This window comes from Malus domestica, chromosome 02 (assembly GCF_042453785.1).
Source record: "Malus domestica chromosome 02, GDT2T_hap1".
NCBI lineage: Eukaryota > Viridiplantae > Streptophyta > Magnoliopsida > Rosales > Rosaceae > Malus > Malus domestica.
The window spans coordinates 32,552,190-32,564,273 of record NC_091662.1 but is presented as its reverse complement, the minus strand read 5'-3'; the positions used below and the strand labels follow the sequence as shown (position 1 = coordinate 32,564,273).

General features: G+C 38.9%; 1 protein-coding gene and 1 long non-coding RNA gene across 3 annotated transcripts; both read right to left on the bottom strand.

Moving 5' to 3' along the window:
* Positions 1–5,401, bottom strand: LOC108170658 (uncharacterized). 2 transcript variants are annotated; one of them, XR_011578508.1, is made up of 4 exons: positions 5,246–5,401; positions 4,868–5,153; positions 405–4,736; positions 1–320 (listed from the first exon to the last, which is right to left on the bottom strand). XR_011578508.1 is itself a non-coding variant. In XM_017325854.3 (3 exons), the coding sequence occupies exons 1-3, from the start codon at positions 5,337–5,339 to the stop codon at positions 242–244; spliced, it is 459 nt and encodes a 152-aa protein (XP_017181343.2). In that variant the 5' UTR covers positions 5,340–5,401; the 3' UTR covers positions 1–241. The 2 variants fall into 2 exon arrangements, 1 of the variants encoding a protein (XP_017181343.2); XM_017325854.3 differs by lacking the exon at positions 405–4,736.
* Positions 5,402–9,461: 4,060 nt separating this feature from the next.
* LOC114821844 (uncharacterized) lies at positions 9,462–12,084 on the bottom strand. The gene is made up of 4 exons (XR_011578507.1): positions 11,567–12,084; positions 10,981–11,092; positions 9,772–9,834; positions 9,462–9,628 (listed from the first exon to the last, which is right to left on the bottom strand). It is a non-coding gene; the product is annotated as an uncharacterized lncRNA (long non-coding RNA).

Sequence of the window (12,084 nt, the reverse complement as noted above, 5' to 3'; positions counted from 1 at the left end):
TTGACTACAATACTTGTATATTTTTTATTACAATCATCATTTGACAGTCAAATATAATTCATACAATTAAATATATGTATTTAATACAATCACTTAATGATTATATCAAATACATGTAAATATTGTAGCCAAATCATATTCTGTGATAAAACAAAACAAAACCTAAGTTAAATTGTTCGACACCACAATAGATTCTGGTCACTCCCTCTCTAATGAACCAGCCGAAGCTTCTTTTGCTTTTTCAACCTGGCCGTTCGTTCCCTTCTTCTGCTTCGATCAACCTAGCTTGCTCTTCATCCTCTCTTCTCGCAATTAGTGCGCTACAAGGTCAAAATAATATTATTAGTCATAGTGTCATACATATGTGAAAAAAAAAAAAAAAAACTGGATCGTGATTTGGATACCATGTATAACCATCGAAGATTGTTGAAGTAACTTGTTGATGCACAAAACCGGAGGTCTTGGAACAAGTAAATCCGACCGTGAATCTGTAAGAAATGAAAATAACACAAGATGTATCGTGGTTCACCCCAAGGTTTAGGCTACGTCCACACTGATTGTATTAAATTTCTCTGTTGAAGAGGGGGAGAGAGAGCTTAGAGCTTAGGGGGTGTGAGGAGGCTTAGGGTTTGTGAGGGTGAGGAGGCCATTTTATAGAATAAAGGCTCATCCCCTAATTACATATTTGCCCATTCCTTTATTACATAATTACATTTAAGTCCCCTGAGTATTTATACGAGGTCTAAATACAAGGTCCTAAATATGGTATAAACAGTAGTCCCCCAAGACTTCAGTCAAGATAGTCTTTTGGCTTAGAGCTTAGGGGGTGTGAGGAGGCTTAGGGTTTGTGAGGGTGAGGATGCCCTTTTATAGAATAAGGCTTCTCCCCTAATTACATATTTGCCTCTTCCTTTATTACATAATTACATTTAAGTCCACCGAGTATTTATACGAGGTCTAAATACAAGGCCCTAAACATGGTATAAACAGTAGTCCCCCAAGTCTTCAGTCAAGAGAGTCTTTTGACTGGAGATTTGAAATTCAGTCCATGTGTGGGCCGAAGTAACTAGATGTTGTCTTGAACTGATGCTCGATATGAGGCAGTGCTCAATCTAAAATGACACTCAACTAGAAGTAGCACATGCTGCTCGGCTGCTCGGCTCGTGGCTTATGTTGCCTTGGTTGGCTCGGCTTGCGGCGTTTGAAGGTGAGGGAGTCCCTTTTATAGAATAAGGGCTCGCTTATCAATACATGAATGATGGGCTAGAGTTGATGCTTTCTAATGATGGTGATAGAGTCCCTTTTATAGAATAAGGGCTCGTTCCTCAATACATAAATGATGGGCTAGAATTGATGCTCGCGGCGAGGCGGTTGCTCAGTAGGCGGCGATGCTTTCTAATGGTGGTGAGGGAGTCTCTTTTATAGAATAAGGGCTCGCTCCTCAATACATAAGTGATGGGTTAAGAGTGATGCTTGCAGCGAGGCGGTTGCTCAGCTGGCGGCTTTGCTCTCTAATGATGGTGAGGGAATCCCTTTTATAAAATAAGAGCTCGTTCCTCAGTACATGAATAATGGGTGCTCTCTAATGAAAGTGAAGGAGTCCCTTTTATAGAATAAGGGCTCGCTCCTCAATACATAAGTAATGGGCTAAGCCTCCCAAGTATTTTTCATGAGGCCTAGTTGAGGCCCAATATATGGTACATAATGTAGTCCCCCAAGTCTTCGGTCAATGGAGTCTGTTGGCTGGAGACTTCAAATTGAATCCATGTATGGGCCAAAGTGGCGGTTGTTCGGATGCGGTATTTGTATACCCTGCACTGAAGCTTTGTAGGTGAAGCTTTGCAAGTGAAGCTTTGAAGCTAGAGCTCTGTAAATGAAGTTTTTGAAGCTAGAGCTCTGTAAATGAAGCTTTTGAAGCTGTTTGACATGAGTGATGCTCATGAATGTTTATGTTGATTGACATGAGTGATGCTCATGAATGTTAACATGAGTGATGCTCATGAATGTTCACATGAATGATGGTCATGAATGTTTATGTATGATTGTCATGAGTGATGCTCATGAATGTTTATGTATGATTGTCATGAGTGATGCTCATGAATGTTTATGTATGAATGACATGAATAATGTTCATGTATAATTTGGAATACTGGGCGTACTTTTGATCACCTGGTTGGTGGCATGAAAGAGAGTACGGGTCGTACATTTCATCACCTAGTTGGTGGCATGAATGGCTAGTTGCCAAATGATTTTAGCGTACGAGTTATACATTTTATCACCTGGTTGGTGGTAATAGCACCAGGTTGCCAAATAATTGTGGAGTACTGGGCGTACTTTTGATCACCTGGTTAGTGGTAATAGCGGCAGGTTGCCGAATAATGGTGGAGTGCTGGGCGTACTTTCGATCGCCTAGTTGGAGCTATTTTGGGCTTATGGGCCTTCGCCTTCCACAACATGCCAGCCCATTTATTTTGGGCTTTGTCGTTTTTTTTTTGGTATTATTATTACCCTCTGATGGGGTTTATACATATTACCTTCTGATAGGGTTTATACAGATGTCTTCGAAAGATAAAATAAATTACATCATTTTGGTGGGGTGTTTATTCCTTGCTTTTGCTTTCTCGTTTGCTGCTTTCTGAAATATTCTTCCAACGACATGATTTTTTTTTCTTTTTCTTTTCTGGTCTTTTACCCTGATCTCTCCACCTCCAGGCACAGTCACTTGCTTTTGCTTTCGTTTTCTGATTTTCTTTCTGCTTTTGTTTCCCACTCCCTACAACTTTTAGGATTCCCATAATTGGCATTGTAAACTACAGCTGGATTTCCAATAGCAGTTGTAGCTCTTGCTTTCTTCTCCTCCGTGTTAGCAATTTCAACCTGCTCCATAGTCCCCTGAATTACCCGCAGAGCCTCGTACAACACCAAAATGACGTCGGAGTACTGAGCATCGAATATCCCAGATTTGACAATGAGATTTGATCTGAAGTTACAATGACATCTGATCTATAGCCTCATTGACAACTCATTTTGGCTTAACTTCGTCCAAATGAAAAATAGCATGCTTAGCATCAATTAACATTACAACACTGTCCAACTTGAATGTTTGATGTTGTTGCACTACTCACAGCCGCAGTGAACCTTCTGTAGCCTCAGTTGGGTTTGGCGACGAGAGCTCGGCAAAACGACGACGTCGAGTAGCGTAGGGTTTGGGAATGTCGGAAAGTCCTAGGTCACTTAAACCCGACCTTTGCCTGCTCGTCTGATCGGCAAGACGCGTTGAACGGACTACTGAGAATGGGGATGGCCCACCTGGGCAATATTCTGTACTGGGTTGGAGGGATTTGGAGGATCATGGCGGTGGTTGAGTTAGATGGGCATGGCGTTCCTAATGATTTCCGACATCTCGATTGTCTCCTCCTTTGTAAGTTTCTACTCTCAGCTCACCCATCTCTGATTCATAACCCATGTTTCTCTCCTCTTCGCCTTGCTGGTCGCACAGCTGCTCGGCACACTGGTATTGTTCACTAAAAAGCGCAACACCATGTCGTTGATCAAGTCACCACGGGACCCGAGAGAGGCCAAGTTGTTGGTGAGGTTGGAATACGGGGTTCTGATGGCGATGCTGTTGATGCAGGTGTTGGTGTTGGTGATGAGCCTTGTGGTGCATTGCTGCTGGGTGAGGGAGTATGAAGGGTTGGAAGCCGAGAAGGAGGCGATGATGAAGAAGAGGAGCCGGCGGGTAGCAAAAGTTCAGGGGGAGTCCATGGAAAATGTTGCAAAAATAGACAACAGAACACTGTAATTCTGAAATCTCCAAATGCACGAATTGCAAATCGCCTGGTCAAGTCAAGCCACCCGTCACCTGCCGTCCCTACATCCACATGCATATGAAGCAAAGCAGGAAAATGGCAAAGATGACAAACTTAAAAAAAAAAACCACGGCTGACGCATTCACCTTCGTCCGGCAAGGCCTCCAACATGGTCAACGCGACTCTGTAACCACCCAAAAGCAGTGATCTTTCTGAGAAATGGGCTATTGGGTTTCGCCGATTTGGCTCAGAAGATCGATGGGAGGTGGGGATTGGAGGTTGGGGAAATAAGTGAGTTTGATTTTTGAGGACATGGGATTTCTGGGATTCGGTTATGTTTGGTTGAAGGGAAAGGATTGGACCCAATTAGGTGGAAATGCTAAATCTTGGTGGAGATTGAGAGTGATGGATTTAGTTTTTTGTGATTTTGCATATTCACGACGGAGGTGAAAAATGAAAAAAGGAACCGACACAACTTTTCGTATCGTTTCCCACAAATGGCGTCAAATGTTGATGCACAAAACCGGAGGTCTTGGAACAACGTAAATCCAACCGTGAATCTGCAAGAAATGTAAATAACACAAGATGTATCGTGGTTCACCCCAAGGTTTGGGCTACGTCCACACTGATTGTATTATATTTCTCTGTTGAAGAGGGAGAGAGAGAGCTTAGAGCTTAGGGGGTGTGAGGAGGCTTAGGGTTTGTGAGGGTGAGGAGACCCTTTTATAGAATAAGGGCTCATTCCCTAATTACATATTTGCCCCTTCCTTTATTACATAATTACATTTAAGTTCCCCGAGTATTTATACGAGTTCTAAATACGAGGCCCTAAATATGGTATAAACAAAACTAATTCCTGCAAATTAAAGGGTGTTACAACACGCTTCTTACTCCATGTCACTATGGTCTTCAGCATCAGCAGCAAATCTATCGAGATTATAATTGCAGAAATTTGAAAATGATCATCAGGAATATGTGAAAAATAACAACTCCCTAACCAACGCAAATATATTTAAATGTTCACCATATAGCATAAGTTTGGTGCGAATAGAGCTTACCGAAACATTTTTCTTATCACATCACGAACATTCCCGGCCTCAGGGTCATGCTCATCATCGGAAGTCTTCGCACCAGATGCGGAAGTCTTCCTCTCAGTAGTTGAAGCAGACATCTTCAATGGAAGCCCATTTGACCCTAAAGGCCGGCCCGACCCACTTTCATTTCTATCAAGCTGTTTCCTAGTGCCCATTGATTTTGAATCAATTTTTCCGCTGGTTGGGGCTTTCCTACCATTACTTTCCAATGGGTGTTTGCTTTTCATCGAAATACGATTTGATCTCACCCCTTCAACATCATAAAAAAAAACCTTTATAAGATCTTCAATGAACAAAAGAAAGTTACTCAACAGCCAGATCAGATGCAATATTTCAACCCACCAGAATTTGGAAGAGAGACATTTTTTGGGGGACAATCCTTGGCAGGAGCTGGACGCTTCGCATCGTTAGAGAAAATTTGTGAGTAATCTCTCATATCCCTAATCCTTGGACTTTAGTTTTTTGCTGTACGTACCAGAAATTCCATTAATGGAAAATAAGAAAACTAGAAGATAATTTCAGACTTTAAAGTAAGGCTGAGTTCGGTTCGAAACGGTTTGATTTTTTGTCAAAATCAAAATTGAACTGAAATTTCGGTTCGGTTTGATTCGATTTTTTTCATTATTATTATTATTATTATTATTTAGATATGGATATTAATAAACTAGCCCAAAAGAGGACTTGCCAAAGTAGCCCAATAGATCCAATAAACAGTAAAGGCCCAAGCCATAAAATAAAACAAAAGAAAACCTAGGCTTCTACTGTAGCACCCACCGCCGAGCATCCCTACTAGCACAAACCCTCGCCACCAACCAACCGACGCCTCAGCGATTGTAACATCCAGCCACAAGCACCTGTCAAAACACAGCCAAACAGACAAGATCCAAGGGTTTAATAAAAATAAATATCCAAAAATCAAAGATCTTTACCACATAGGGCTCCACAAAGACAAATCCAAGAACAACATCAGCCATTTTTTCTTCAAAAATTCACAAAGCATAGTCAACAAATAAATTCACATAGCATAGTCAACAAACCAAAGAAATAAAAACTATTAATCAATACATATAAAAAAAAAAAACTACCATTTTTAGCACTTAAAGAATTAAACAAGAAAAAGAAAAACAGAAGAAGAAATTGAATACTTACTGTTAAAGAAATCCGGAGGAACAAAGATGGATGTCTGGTGCAACCTCCATATGAATCCCAAAGTAAAAAACTATTTGGCTTGTATTTGAAAAGCAGAGATTGAAAGTTTATGGAGAAAGAAAGGAATATTAGAAAGGAGTGAAGAAGTTGTTGTTGTTGTAGGTGAGAGTCCACAGAGAGAGTATCAAATGAGGAGCAGAGAGACAAGAGGCGTAAGATTTAGAGAGGGAAAAAATGGGGATTGTCAAATAAATTCATCAAAAACCCTACGCCTCTTGTGGTAATCCTTTAAAAAAGTAAGATCCATGTTACAACCATGGACTTGGCAGGTTGGAGAGAGGAAGAGAGGAAGAAGAGTTGAAGGGAGGTAGAGAAGAAGGAGGGAGAGAAAGGCTGAGGAAGCAGAGAGGAAGAGCAGCGGACGAGAGAGAGAGAGAGAAAGTGTGTGTGTGTGTGTGAATGAAAAAGAGTGACGGCTAGGGTTTGTAAACTTTATAAATTTTATAAAACATTAAGATTAGAATACCTATAAATAATATACTGGTACAGTTATAGCAATACAAAGCCTACAGTCAAGTTGGTTTGATTGAGCTATCCTCAACCTGGACGGAAGGGGTTTGAATCTTCACTCCAGTAGGTTTTGAATATTTATATTTTATTTTCATATTTTGGTTTTGTTCGATTCGGTCCGGTTTTCATACCTCAAAAACCAAAACCGAACCAACCAAATTTGGTTCGATTCGGTTCGATTTTTTCGGCCTCTGTTCGGTTCGATTGTCGGTTTTTTTCGGTTTTCGGTTTTTCGAACCCACCCCACTTTAAAGTTCAATCAAATACGATTTGCTTCATACCTCATTCATTAATTACCTTAGGCCATATCTAGCCGAAAAATGTCTCCAACCGAGGGCTAGGTTAGAGGACTCGTGGGCCCTACGAAATCTGAAAGGGACAAAAGACCAACCGGCTGGCCTAATCCAGCCAGCCCCGAGCTGGGCCAGAAAATTGAGCATTTCTGTCGGATATAACCGACATGAATGCTAGGCCAAATTTTCAAATGCAACGACTAGCTTACGTCATCTAGCTGTTATTTTATTATTATTTTTTTTATAATTTTATTTTCTTACAAAATCTTTTTCCTTTAAATTCTATTTTTTTCTATAACTTCCTATAACTTCTATTTTACAAAATTTGTTTCAAAAATATTTTTTAAATTCCAATTTTTCCCTATAACTTCTATTTTATAAAATTTGTTTCATATTTTTTTTAAATTCTATTTTTTCCCAATAAATTCTATTTTAAAAAATTGGTTTCAATTTTTTTTTTAAATTCCAATTTTTTTTTTCCTATAACTTCTATTTTACAAAATTTGTTTCATATTTTCTTTTAAATTCCATTTTTTTTATAACTTCTATTTTACAAAATTTGTTTCATATTTTTTTTTAAATTCTATTTTTTTTTCGTATAATTTCTATTTTACAAAATTTGTTTCATATATTTTTTTTAATTCAATTTTTTTCCTATAACTTCTATTTTACAAAATTTATTTCATATTTGTTTTTAAATTTTATTTTTCCTATAACTTCCTAAGACATTATACAACATTAAATTAAATTAAGTAACATGAAATAACATTAAACAATATGAAACAACATTAAATAACATTAACCAACATAGAAATTATACAACATTAAAAAAAACATTTAACAACATGAAATTTAAACAATATTTTTAAAAACATTTAACAACATAAAACTTAAATGTCTACTTCATGCTTCTTTGGGCCCAAAGATGTGGAACAAGATCCTGTTGTAGGTACTTGTTTGTGGCACGGGAACGTATCATTCTATAGCGCTTCATATACTCATTTATAAAGATACTACTAGTTCTTGGATTGAAAGGCAAATTAGGCCCATCATATATTTTTGCACGAGCCCTTCTTGACCTATTTGGATCTTCTTAGTCGTCATCGGACTCTCCATCAATATACCCATCGCACTCATCCTCCACTACCATATTGTGTAATATGATGCAAGACATCATGATGGAGTCCAAATTTTCTTGACTCCACCCTCTTGTCGGTTCGCTGATGATCTTCCACCGTGCTTGTAGAATACCGAAATCTCTCTCAACATCTTTCTGGTATGCCTCTTAGTGTAAGGTAAACAACTTTTCCGCGTCATTCTTAGGGTTTGAAATTGCTTGGATAAGTGTTGCCCACTTTGAGTAGATGCCATTTGCCAAGTAATACCCCATATTGTATTGACGGCCGTTGATGTAGTAGTCAAGTTGATGTGTTTTACCTTCCATCAGGCGATTGAAGAGGGGTGAACGCCTAAGAATTGTAATGTCATTTTGGGATCCAGAGACTCTAAAGAAAGCATGCCATATCCGTATGTCATATGAGGCAACCTCCTCTAACATAACAGTTGGCTTTCTCGACCTTCCGCATAAACCTCTTTGCCATCCGGTGGGACAATTCTTCCAATCCCAATGCATGCAGTTTGATGACCTTATCATGCCCGGAAACCCACAATCTTTAGCTTTGTGAAGGAGTCGATTCGGATCTTTTTGATTTGGCTCGCGGAGGTACTCGTCTTTGTAAACTTGAACAATTGTGTCACAGAATTATTCAAGAGTATCAAGGCATGTAGACTCAAACATACTATGAGTTTCATCCATCAAATCAGCTGGGGAGCCATAGGCCATCATTCGGAGTGTAACAGTAACCTTCTGATAAGGTGAAAAACCAGGGTGACCTGCTCTGTCCCGCTTATGTTGAAGGTATGGATTGACCTGTTGGACATCACGAAGTAAACAAGCGAAGACATGACGCCTCATTCGGAAACGGCGTCTGAAATCCTCTTATGTGTACACCGAGTTGGGGTTGAAGTAATTGTTCATCAGATTGGCATGCGTCATTACTCTGTTTTGTGGTTTGTAAGAACGACCAGCAACAGAGCCACCTCATTGAGGTTGTTCCTCAGTTGGCTGACACACCATGGCCACAGCCATAGCTGCTGCTCTGTTTTGTTTGTTGTGCCTTACTCGAACTTCTTCATCAGACTCCTCGCCTTCTCGTCTCATTTGCGCCCATTTTTCTTCCAATTTGGAATTAGATGCGGACCCTTAGTTGGAATCCAAAGAGGAACCAAAGTTGGAATTCATTGCAAACTTGAATTGAAAGAGATTGAATTCAAAGTTGTGTGAATTATAACCCAATATCCACCCTATTTATAGCAAAAAAAATTCAAATCCAATGGCTAGCTGACGTCACTGAGCCGTTGGATTTGAATTTAAGTTGTAGTTTTTAAATAATAAATTATGTTTGGCCTTATGGCTCTTTAGCCCTTGGTTGGAGACAGTTTTTTGTGACATGGCTAAAACGAGCCCTATGACCCTCGGTTGGAGATGGAGGCAAATATGGCCCTGTACTGTTCATTAAAAAATTAATTTCTTGGAGGACCAGAGGGCTAAAATGAGCTCTCTGACCATCATTTAGTTGGAGATGGCCTTAGGTTTCTGACCATCTGATACATATTTTGATCCCGAAGAGGTCGATCCAGAGCTTTTCTTGTCCTGCAGAGGTGAGCCGGACCAAAAAAAATACATTAAAACCTATTTAATCAATTAAAGCACACGAATGCTTCAAAATTCACAATTAGTAGAACTGCTATGGTTGCTGTGATGAATGATTTGCTCACTGGAGGCAGGATCCAGACCGTTTATATTTGTCTTGCACATCATGGATGAATTAGGGCCGCCTTGCATGTCATGATATCAACCTGCATGATTGCATTCACACAATGGTTATCATTACATATCATGCTTTACCAAAGTTTTCCATGCAACACAAGAATTAAAAAAACAAGGGAATTTGAAAACTTGGATTTTTGAAAAGACAAAGAAATAAAAGAAATTCATGTTATAAATAATATTTATTATATGGCTGTTCGCATTCTGAGTCAATATGTAATATGTAAATAGTTGAGACATATTTTATTTAAATCCTAAACCTATAAATAGGTACTCTAATAAGAAGGAATAAACACACCAATTTTCTCCTCCCAATTTATCTTGTTTCTCTTGTTCTCTGTATTTCTTATACTTTATTTCCAATACCTTATGATGCTCTTGATGTCAACTGAAGAGAACAAAGAGACAATGATCTCTCAAAAAGGGTTTTCCGCAGCCGTTGTCTCTTTATTCTAATTATATATGGCTTTCTTTGCAGATTCAATATTAAAGAAAATAACAGTGCTCTATACTATATGAATGAGATCGTATCATGAGTCGCCAAATACAATTGAGTTTGCATTTACATTATCACAAGCAATCTCATAGCTAGCACAACCAATTTTCGGTATGCCTTATTGTATCATTAAATTTTTTTGTAAACTGATCAAGAATACATGTGGGATTGACCATTAATTGTACACGCTTTCACATTCAAGTTGTGTACATGACCGGATTTATACAATTGTGTTTAAGTGATCAATTTAATTAGTCCCGCCTGATGCTGTACCCAAATTATTATTGTTTCTCCGCTGTTAATCTTAGATTTATTTATCCATGTTTTTTTTTTTAACAAACGATATTATCTACACTAACAAAGAGGGGGTAGACTTAGCCTCACAATGGGCTAGCAATAATGTGGTTCAAATTCGCCTTTGGCGAGAATCGAACCTAAGACCTCTCACTTACAAATGAAGAGAAATACCACTAGACCGTAGTACTAAGTGACATTTATGTATGTTAAACGTATGTGATTACACAATATTATATGATAAAGAATAAATATCATATAAAAGATCATGACATGAAGGATCCCTATAAATAACTGGATCCAGACCTTAATCTGTGGATTCTCAATTTTTGTCAATTTTTGATATTAAGAGACCATGCCTTCTGGAGTAAGTCGGAATACTTACCCTTTTTTTTTTCTTTTAGGTGTGTGGTATCTTAACTTCATTCTTCGCAAATCTTTGGACATGGAGGCATCCCATTTCCGCACACACTACTTTGTTACTTGTGCCTTCAATACTGAAATGATGACGATTGTCTTAGTTTTGTGTGCACAAAAACTGAAACTTTGCCGGTCAAAGGCCAAAAGGTTCTCCAACGGTTAAGTTAGTGAGCAATGTTAACATTCAAGCAGTGGGCAAGAGTCTAAGGTCTCGTTTGACAGCTGTGACTGTACTTACTATTTCAGTTGAATAGGATAAATAAACATCGGATTGTACTGACTAAATTAATTTGGCGTTTGATGCTGTGTCGAATTAATCTGTGCATCAGATAATACGTCGGACTATTATAATTTTCTAAAACAAATCACCAAATAATTGTTGTTAGAATGAATAAAAAAGAGAAAATTAACCAAAGAAAAGCAGAAAAAGAGGAATTTATCATCATAAAAAATTAGAAAGAAAAAAAAAAGATAAAAGGAAACCCAGCGTGGCTTTCTTTTTTCATCTTCCCTATCAGCTGCACATCAAGAATGTGGCAAAGATTGCGTACCTTTTGGATCTCAGCAAATCGGCAATGAAACCCAAAGATTTTGGATCGGGCCGATACGGTTTAGCCTCCATGTTGTAATTTACAAGCGCACTCGAAGCAGAGCTCGGCGATTGAACACCCGAAACAGAGCTCATCGATGGCTGATCTGGCACCGGTTCTTGAGGGGCGTCGGAGGCCAAGAAGGACAAATTAAAAAGCTTGTCGATTGCGTAAACGATCACCAACCCATCATAGAACGTCGTTAGGATTAATACCCAGATCGTTGATCGACAAATAGCCTTGGAAATTTGGGGAGGCGGTGACGGTGATGGAGTAATTAGGGAGCAAAGTCGGGATCTTTGTATTAGGGTGGAGGTACTTCAAGGTTGTTGACGAAGATTCTTCTCAAAGATGGTGGCAGTGGAGGATTTGAATTCAACGGAGTTAGACACGAGTTGGAGGGTAAGGGACATGGAAAGGAAGCCGGAGTTCGAAAGCCCACTTTGAGAAGTGGTTAAGGATGACTTCTTGAAGATGGA

What these genes read in the sequence shown, in the direction of transcription:
- LOC108170658 (XM_017325854.3), bottom strand. Translation starts at nt 5,339, where the DNA reads ATGAGAGATTACTCACAAATTTTCTCTAACGATGCGAAGCGTCCAGCT. An exon ending in TGTCTCTCTTCCAAATTCTG is followed by an intron (nt 5,154 to 5,245) that starts GTGGGTTGAAAT and finishes ATGATGTTGAAG; the next exon opens with GGGTGAGATCAAATCGTATT. An exon ending in GTGATAAGAAAAATGTTTCG is followed by an intron (nt 321 to 4,867) that starts GTAAGCTCTATT and finishes TTGACCTTGTAG; the next exon opens with CGCACTAATTGCGAGAAGAG.